The following is a 10,225-nucleotide window of genomic DNA, read 5'->3' as shown; positions in this document are numbered from 1 at the left end:
TATTAAGTAAAGTATCCTTGTGCAGTATACACTGAGTGAAAGATTCAAGAGGCCCCTGTTCACAAGCGTATAATTATATATCTAGAAAAACGGAATGTGATACATGAAGGTGAAATGCCACATACTGCATACTGGTCCATTTATTCCTACACTGTCATTTTCAATAGTATACAGCTCTTTACAAAGGGTATTTTGTCATTTAGTGTCATTAATACCTGCCACCACTGAAGTTATGAAATTCCCACATGGACACAAATATACTGTCAGAAGACAAATAACCTACCAGTATGTTTTTGGTGAGCGGGAGTAAGCCCGCATAAACAAGCAAAGCCCATAGATAGAGCATGGTCAGGAATGATCCCAAAATGCAGTGACACAACACGGCACTGTACTCCCCAAGTGACAATACTCTAATGGGGAGAATCAGTTGTGTGTGATGATGGGCTGCTATGTGTGAATGCGCACACTACTGTTTATTACAGTAGCACGCCACCTATTCATACCCGCCTCTATGCGATGTGAGGCAAAATCGGTGTTGATGGTAGTTGCAAAGCGCCACAATGAACATTATGACCATCACACAGAACTGAATTTCCCCAAGACAAGAACACGTTTCATTAAATTGTCTTCATCTTTCTGTGATTTGGATGCAAGCCATGTACATTATATAAAGTTTTCTACGCACCATGCAATGGTTCAGTAATCTATACCAACCAATCAGCTCTCTAATTTGTAATGGCTGCTGTAAATCACTGCAGATTAAAGATTTTTACTACAGAGATTATTATATCCACCCATCCTTAAGACATAATTAAAAATATAGTTTATTTTAAAATCTTTATAAAAAAAATACATTTGTTTAAATGTGCAGAAATTACAGTGTACGATCTTAACTGTACATTTATCAGTTTAATTCAAGTATCAAATACATAGGCATGTGGCTGCAACTTGTGCACACAACTGTATATATATTTTTTAAATAACATTTATTTATAGAAAACCAGCCTACTCATCAGTGCTTTACTTTTGGACACAAACAGTTATGAATCAAAGGTGGTTATTAACATTCAGAGGTAAGAGAAAGAGAGGGGGGGCTCTCAGGCTGATTCAGATGTGAACACTAATTGGATTAAACAGTTTTCTGATATGTAATCTGCATATGTGCCGGAGCTGAGCTACAGGTGTTAATCTTGTCTGTGATGCCACCCACAAAATGACTGACATGCTGCTTGGGTCTGGGGGCAGCGATATGGAGCGTTCCATAAAACTCGGGCTTGTCGGCCTTGTTTTCTAGGAGTGCAGCGGTGTAATTTAGCCGTACATCCGAAGTAACTTGTGGGTTATTTGGATGTCCAACAGGCTGGTCATGTTCACACAGTGGATTTCATGTTGCATCTTTGGACTAGCAATGGAACAGAGGAGCGGACATTAAGGGGGAAATTTACTAAAGGAATTCGTATGGATGTGCTATCAATACGAATAGCCGTATTTTCGGGATAGTAAATGTCAAAAATAAGTGTATTTCTGGATACAAATACACCTATTTTTTACAAATTTCCTTTAGTAAATTTCCCCCTAAGTGTCTTTTTACACAAGACGCCTCATGCGGCAATTGCATGGTCTCACACAGCTGCTCTGTACAAAGACTCAGCGATGTTGCTATTTGCATCTACCTCTTCTCGCAAGCTTTACATACCTGTAGAAAATATTGACATTGGAAACAGATTTTTTTTTTCCCTCATTGACAAATTGTTTAAATTAATTAAATCTCTTCCACCATTCATTTTATATATAGTAACTTCATATAGTCAAGTTTTGTTTTGGTTGTCAATTAGAAAAAAAAGTTTAGTCAATTTTTAAAGTTGTCCATAGGAAGAAAGTGTTAAGGTGCCCACGCAAGGTGCGATTATCGTGTACGATTTGAACTGTTCAAATCATATTGTGTCTAGTTCAAATTGCACAAGTGTATGCTAGGGTGGGTGGGCCATTTGTTATAGCTTGCCAGCAGAGTGCTGGGATAATCGGTCATTTCGCCATAAGATTTTAAATTGCCAACTTATTTTTTATGCCAAAACCATAAGGAGTTCTTGTTGAGTGTTGCAGTCAAAACAAAAACCAGTAAAAATATTGTTGTGATTCCCGACTTGACTCAAGTTATTAAAACTTAAGGTTAATAATAAGTTCTGATAGGGCATTAATGTCACACAGGAAGGGCTCCCTTTGAAGAATAAAATCAACTTTTGTTTCTTGAGATGGGAAAATGCATAAAAGATCATTTCTGAGCCTTTCAGTGTCTATGTGAGAGCGGACATCTGTGTCTTCTCTTCTTTTATGTCCACCTGGCTTCCGATCACGGAGGTTAAGGATTTCTGTCTGAGATGAGGGCTTTGGTGGTGAATGGTGCATCCTTCGAGCAGCAAATGAGTGACCTTTCGGCTTAGGCCTACAAAAAAGGAACTAAAGTTATGCCCCGTACACACTATACAATATGTGGCACTGCCGATATTGTTAACAATATTGGCAGTGCCATAAAATGAATGACCTGTGGGGTAAACGCTGAACGATGTCGTTAACGATATAGTTCAGTGACGTTACCAGGACCCCCTGCTGAACATGCAGGCATTGATGATATTGTCAGATTAGACTGCATGTTCCAGTAATAGGGCTTATCATTAACGTTCCGCGGGATGGCACATCGGTAACAATATACTGGGTACACACTGAACGATATGCTCATCTTCCTAAAGGTACCCACTTTTAGGAACAGAAAATTTGACCGTTTTGACGTGATTCTTACTTGGGTAGAGAGCTCTTGGTCAGAAACTGGTCCAAAGGCAGTCCATTTCTCCCCAGGGGGTCATCTGGAACCATGAATATGTCTCCAGCAAAGGTGTACTGCAATAGTCTGTAAGCAGAGAGTGGAGTTACTAAAATGGGCATTAGTTTGCAATCATTGAGAAATTAAATTAAAAAATATATATTAAAATGTGATTGTAGTCACCTGTCCTTTATTATATTCTGCCAAGCTTGGGATTCTGCAAAAAGGTCTCGTAGGTAATCATTTGTGACAATTACCCCATCTGTCCTCTCTGCCAGATGTAGCATAAACCTGTGTAGGATGAGACATTACAAGCTGCTGTAACTCTTTAATACAACTAGACTACATGTAGCATGCATGCATCCTTGATTCCCCAGCGCCCACATAGAACATTAGAATACAGCAGTGCTTTCCAAACTCAGAACTCAAGACTTCCTGACAGGCAAGGTTTGAGGAATATCCATGTTTGAGCACAGATTATTTCATTAGTACCTCAGTCAATTTAATTTAAATTGGTACTAATTAGATAGGACATTGAGCACCGATGTCCTATCTGGACTGTTAGGGAGCCTTGAAAACCAAGTTTGGGAACCCCTGGCATACAGTACTAGGTCAACTCCATGCTGTTTTATTGGTTAGGAAGAGATGGACAATGAATTGTATTGGGTTTTCTGTTCCATTAGCACACCAGAGAAATCCCAGTCAGAGCTGCTTGTAAAATACTGTTCTACTGAATTATTCACTAGTACCGCTTTCAGACAGTGGCGGCTGAAAACATGACAATTACCTGGCTTTTCCAGCGCAGGGTTATTCAGCCACCGCTGTCTGACCCACCTTCACACAGAAGGGGAAATTTCCTCTATCATACCTCCCAACATGACCCTCTCTCAGTTCCTGGACTTCCCTCCTAATTCATGATTGCCATCACCTGTGTGGAAACACCTTTCTTAAACATTAACCTGTTTTAAACAGGTGATGGCAATCATACATTAATAGGTAAGTCCAGAAACAGAGCATTGTGTCCCTCCTGGACAGGATCATGTTGAAATGTGCTCTATTACACAGGTTTTTCTCCTGTGTTAGGGTCGATCTTAAACCCCGGGTCCCCGACCTTGGTCTTTTGAAGGGTCGGAGATCTGTAGTTTAAGATCCAGATTGACCCTTTCACACAGAAATATGACATTCCCGGGTGTAACTGCTTCACCCGGGGAATTCCATTTTCTGTGTGAAAGGGGTTATAGCGATCGATCCCATATGAGCATTAGTGCATAACCCTTGTGCTAATGATCAATGATGGAGGAGTCATCACAAACAGTACACACTAAAAATGTATATATTTCAATAAGTCGCGGAATATTTAATATTATTGTCGCTTTAAATGCAGCAGCCTAAACATTTAAACATAAAACACCCCTGGTGTTATCCAGCATCTAAAAGCACCAAAGAGTTGCAGTGGCTTTTATTTGCATCACTTATGCTGCGTTCTCATTGCCGCCCATGCAAAATCCCGGGTTTTTATTCCCGTGTTTTTGGCGGGGCACAGAACATTTCAGCTCTACAGACCCCATTCATATTGCCCCTTCGACCCGGGAAATTCCAGTGTCTGCCCCGTTCACACTGCTTCCCCTGGTATGCCTGTCATTAAGTGTGTGGCATCTAAGAGCAGCTTTGATTGGCTGTTTAAAAAGTATCTTTGATTGGCTGTTTAAAAAGCAGCTTTGAGCAAAATGAACTTGCTTTATTGCATTTTGTGAGGAAAAACCCGGGTCTAACCTGTTCACACTGCCATACACCCGTGTATTACCCAGGAAAAACCCTGCAAAAAACCTGTGTGTAATTCCCGGCATAACACCCGGGAATTTCGCAAAGACCGTTTCACACAGAGACGCGACACGGGAAATTACCGCTCGCCCTGGCAAATAACCGGGTTTTTGCGGCAGTGAGAACGGGGTATTAGTAAATTTTCCCCATGGAATCACTGATGTAATCTGCAGCATAAACAGTCTGTCAGGTGTTTTGTGCAGAGCACAGGCAATACAATCACTGTTACCTGTCATCATAAGACATAATTCTTTTGCCTTCAACCGTTCTTGATGGGGTGAAAGAGAGAAGGCCGAGATCATTCAGCTGAGTCAGAAAGTGCTTCTCTATGTGGAGACAGAAAAGGCTGACTGAGAACAGGTGTATAACGCCCCACCTTTTTTATGGGTTATGGCAGACGGGCTGAACTTCTGAAGCTTACTATTAGTTGATATTTATGTGTGAAAAACAGCCCACTCTGCTTACATTACCACTACTAGCGCATTTTCTTTTCTTAATTTAAAAAAGTATACATGAAACACTGCCCATGCATCATGAAAACCATTGACTGTTCTTCTTTCTGTGTGACACTTGAAGATCGGGTTTATATATCATATATTATTAGTAACCGCTAGTGCAATGGTTCCCAAACTGTGGGAGCCGTGGCACCCTGGGGGACTTGCAGAGATGAACTGGATTAGTGGTCCATGCATCAATTACAATTATTTATGATCATTTAATGGGAAAATTGAAGTGAATTATGTCCATTATCACATAACTGATACTAAGGCTGAGTTATAAATACAATTTACTTTACTTATTTTATATTAATTGTGATATTATCAATGAGAAACATTTGCCCTAAGGGTGGCGTGCAAAAATTCTGATACTCAGGGGTGCTGTGATGCCCTGCACTAGGGATTCATATTGGGGACTTGGGATGGGAGACATATGAGGTTAAAAAGTTTATTGAAACATTATAACTTTACATGGCATGTTGTAGGTAATATAGTGCAAAAAATCCTTCCGCCTGGTTATTAACTAAAATAATGAATGAACGGATCTCATGGTATCTAGCGACTGTGCATGTGTTGAAGCTTTATAGGCAACTTTGAACAGTAGCAGGTAATTCAGAGTCATACGGATCTTACCTTGGGGCTTAGTGGATGTAACTAGCTGCCTGCATATAGGATTAGTGTTCTATGGGCACACAGATGGAATTATGGGCTAACAAGAGGTAAGCATCTGCCAAGATCAGACTGATTTCAGCCAGATCTCTTCCACCAAGTATAAATGTGTGCGGACAGGTAGGACAGCTGGTGACACAAGCAGATATATGCGATAGATACATCCAGCTACTAATATAGGTGAATAGTCACACCCTGCATACTGGTACCGGCATTATACATGTAGACATAGTGAATGCATACACTTGCTATGACGGTCAGAAATAGAAAGTGTGTCGCTCCCCAAGGAGAAAGACCTCTCTGGTGGTCTTGGGGGCTTGCACAGCATATTTTGCCAGCTGCTATGGCCATGCTCCCTGTGTAGGGCCTCTCCCCGAAGTTCAGCCTCTAGCGGCCACCATCCCAGTTCCCCTTGCAGGAATACCCGGGAAATGCCAGTACCCTGATGAACTGTGCCTCTGTGTGGCCTTAGTTGGTGAGGATTCTACAAGGCATTGAATAAAGCCCCCAGTATTACATTTACTAAAGGGAATTAGCTTTTACAATCGAGTGGTTCCCAAACTGTGGGCCTTATTCTAGTTCACTGTTTCTGACAAAATCCTTCTTAGATGGACAAAACCATGTGCACTGCAGGGGGGCAGATGTAAAATGTGCAGAGAGAATTAGATTTGGGTGGGGTTTACCCGACGTCAGGATCCGACTGTCAAACCCGACAGCTGGGTTCCCGATGGCCACCTGCTATTTTCCCTCGTGGGGGTCCAGGACCCCCATAGAGGGAGAATAGACTAGGTGGCTCGCGTAGCGAGCTACCTTGCCCGCAAGGGGCTTAGGGGTTTATTCTAATTCATTCTTTCTGACAAAATCCTTCTTAGATGGACAAAACCATGTGCACTGCAGGGGGGCAGATGTAACTTGTGCAGATAGAATTAGATTTGGGTGAGTTATTTTGTTTCTGTGCAGGGAAAATACTGACTGCTTTATTTTACACTGCAATATAGATCTCACTTTGAAGAAAAACCCCACCCAAATCTAATTCTCTCTGCACAAGTTACATCTGCCCCACCCGCAGTGCACATGGTTTTGTCCATCTAAGAAGGATTTTGTCAGAAAGAATAACCCCCTTAGTTGCGCTCACCATGCTGTCTGGGTCTGGCCAGTCGGGATCCCGACAGTGGGACCCCTGTACCACACCCAAGCTGTCTGCTAATTGCCATTCAATAATGTCCATTTCAGCATCCTAAATTATATATATATATATATATATATATATATATATATATATTCTCTAGAGTGCCATCTATTGCTTTTTTGACCTACATTTCCCTCTGGGGATTGAATAGACACCGGAGTTGTTGTCCGTTGCTTTGTGAGTGCCTCGACTTTTCCTGCTATTTATATCTGTTATTTATATCTATCTATCGATCGATATATATATCTATATATATATACATACATATACACACACACACACACACACACACACACACACACACAGTATATATGTATATATATGAGTCCAAAGTGTTGCCTAGCAACTAGGACGTAGCATCATCTACAACCAAGGGCAGATGGTCACTACCCACCGCTAGGCAAGTTTGGAAGTTGCAGACTTGCAATGCATTCGTTTTAGTCATTGCCCTGTCTCCTCCTGCTGGCCCATGAGGGGTTCTGCTATATTGCAGTCTAGCCAGATACTACTCGTTGGTTATAGTTTGTGTTTACACAGACCTTGCTGGTCCCTGTCCGGGAAGCTGTACCCTTTGCTGATCCCATGGATACACTGCTGACTGCCAGATATTCTGCCAGTGCCCTACTAAGTGTTAAGGTGCCCATACACCTATGGGAGCGATCCCCTGATACCACCTTTCTGCTGACCGGATGTGCTGATGATTGGCTATCTGTTCAGATTTATTTGCATACTTGTATATACTGTACCACTCAGTTATATCAAGTAGATTTTTAGTAATAGACATGCTTTAAACTTTGGAATCTCTTACCATGGTTTTAAGGTATCTTTAGGTAATATATTAAGTTTATGTACCTTACATATTCTCCAAATATTAAACATGTAATTATAGTCTCTGAAACCTAAAGGCCTACTTCAGATATGCACCTTTGGCTTTACTGTCCTTCTTCATTCTACATTGGGGCACAAAAACAGTGATGTTGCGGTGTCCCCTGTCCCAGAAGTATTGAACAGCCAGTGCAATACCGCGGCAGGAGAAGAAGCGGTGCAAACCGTGTCTGGGGAGGAAAGAATAAACAACTCATTTTAAGAACATTAAGAATATCTTCACAACATCATCAAATAGTCACATTGAATTAACAATTGGTAATATTCCTACAGTGATTACGTGTTTGCAAGTGGTTTCTAGTGTAGAAGAAGAATTTAACTGAAATAGCACAAGAAATAAATATTAACAGTGTATCAGACATCACTAGCTTTTTTTTTCATTTGTCAGTGTAACAAGTCGCCATGCAGCTTCTGGCTGGTATGAGTCCAAAGTGTAGCCTAGCAACTAGGACGTAGCACCATCTTCAACCAAGGGCAGATGGTCACTACCCGCCGCTAGGCAAGTTTGGAAGTTGCAGATCCCTGTCCAGGAAGCTGTACCCTTTGCTGATCCCGTGGATACACTGCTGACTGCCAGATATTCTGCCAGTGCCCTACTAAGTGTTGAGGTGCCCATACACCTATGGGAGTGATCTCCCGATACCACCTTTCTGCTGACCGGATGTGCTGATGATTGGCTATCAGTCAGGATCAGGGGATTGGAATTTTATTCATGTTTAACATCCCCAATACATAATAGATGTATGGGCACCATAAGCCTTGCCCGTTTCTTGCCCATTTACCTGTTCAAGTTAACTGTTTCGTTACCACCTAAACAGTGTCACCTTGCACTGCATCATGGGCCTTATTCTGGTTCACTCTCACCTGCAGTGCACATGGTTTTGTCTATTTGAGAAGGAATTTGCATCTGAGAATGAATCAGAATAAGACCCCATGTCTCTGCTGTTTTTGCTGTACTCCTGCTCTTCATGTCCAGACTTGTTTAACTACCCCAGCATACCTTCCTTTGATTTCCTGTTGTTTTCATAAACTTCTATTGCTCAGGAGTAAAGGTGTGTACACACGTACAGATTTATCTGTCTGATCTATCTGGTGGGAACAAAAACCTGGAAATGTATGGGAGCAAATGACAATCAAAAAATTGTTCCCAAACGCTTGAAAACACATAGTGATCAGTCAGAAAATTTGTTTAAATCATTCTGATATAACACATTTATCAAAGCATATATTTTTTTTCTGTTTTTATGCATTTGAGTTGAAATTTTGGATTGTCATATGCTCCCATACATTTCCAGGTTTTTGGTTCCACCAGATAAATCGGACAGATAAATCTGTACGTGTGTACTCACCTTAACCACGCTCAGCGGCGTAGCTTTGTTTGGGGCGCCCCCCCGCCGCTAATGGGGGGGCGCCCCCCCCCCTCCCCGCCCGTCCATACGGCCCCCCGTGCCCCCTCCCCCCATTGCCGCATGCTTACCTGTCTGTGCGTCCCGGCTCCCCTCCTGGCTTCAATAAATTCTATCCAGACGGACCACGATAAAATGGCCGCCCCCATACCGCAGACAGTTTCAGAGAACAGTCTGCTTTATGGGGCGGCCATTTTATCGTGGTCCGTCTCCATAGCATTGATTGAAGCCAGGAGGGGAGCCGGGACGCGCGGACAGGTAAGCATGCGGGGGCTAGGGGGATTACGCCCCCCCCCCCTGGCGCCCTCATATGCACAGCGCCCCCCCGCGACCGCGGGGGCTGCGGTGCTATAGTTACGCCACTGACCACGCTTGCGATTTCCCTGATGGCCTGTAACCACTCCCCATATGCAATCGTTCAATAATTATCCTCCTTGCAAAACCACAGGGCTGCAATAATTCCCCTTGTTTAGGAGCCTCTGATCTATACTAATCATATATACTGGCTGGCAAACATAGAAATTCATTTGTTTGCAGTTCTATGATTGATTGGTATATAATGGATTGAAATTAATTTTAATCATGCTTGGCATGTCAACACTCACTGATGAAATGTTGACATGATTAGAATGGCAACAACATTGACAATCTTTGGTTACAAACTATTGATGGTTAACCACCAATGTGAAATGGTTTGCTAGTGATGGGTCTCCACAACTGATGGTACAGACTGCAGTGATGTGCAGAGATGCGGCAGAGACTTTCCTGTTTTTCGGTATACATCAGAATTGTAACTATATATAAAGTATATTTGTATTATTCTAATCATTCCCCCCCCCCCCCTACCTTTTTTGCACCTCTCTGATCAAATCTGTTGCACTTTGTTATATTGACCACAATACCTTAGGATTATACATTGTGGTTAAACCTTTACCGCACG

General features: G+C 42.1%; 1 protein-coding gene across 1 annotated transcript in view; it reads right to left on the bottom strand.

The window, feature by feature from the left end:
- Positions 1–894: 894 nt before the first annotated feature.
- LOC146005716 (protein KHNYN-like) overlaps positions 895–10,225 on the bottom strand; it is a 32,904-nt gene continuing 23,573 nt past the window's right edge. The window contains exons 3-7 of the mRNA XM_083145146.1: positions 7,919–8,049; positions 4,869–4,965; positions 3,002–3,109; positions 2,798–2,905; positions 895–2,443 (exon numbers count right to left, since the gene is read on the bottom strand). Coding sequence (XP_083001272.1) covers positions 2,158–2,443; positions 2,798–2,905; positions 3,002–3,109; positions 4,869–4,965; positions 7,919–8,049 — 730 coding nt within the window. The 3' untranslated portion in view covers positions 895–2,157. The remainder of the gene's footprint in view (positions 2,444–2,797; positions 2,906–3,001; positions 3,110–4,868; positions 4,966–7,918; positions 8,050–10,225) is intronic.

The sequence above is a fragment of the Crinia signifera genome, chromosome 1, assembly GCF_055691185.1.
Source record: "Crinia signifera chromosome 1, ASM5569118v1, whole genome shotgun sequence".
Taxonomy (NCBI): Eukaryota; Metazoa; Chordata; class Amphibia; order Anura; family Myobatrachidae; genus Crinia; species Crinia signifera.
The sequence above is the reverse complement of the archived record's forward strand: the minus strand, read 5'-3'. Positions and strand labels throughout refer to the sequence as shown.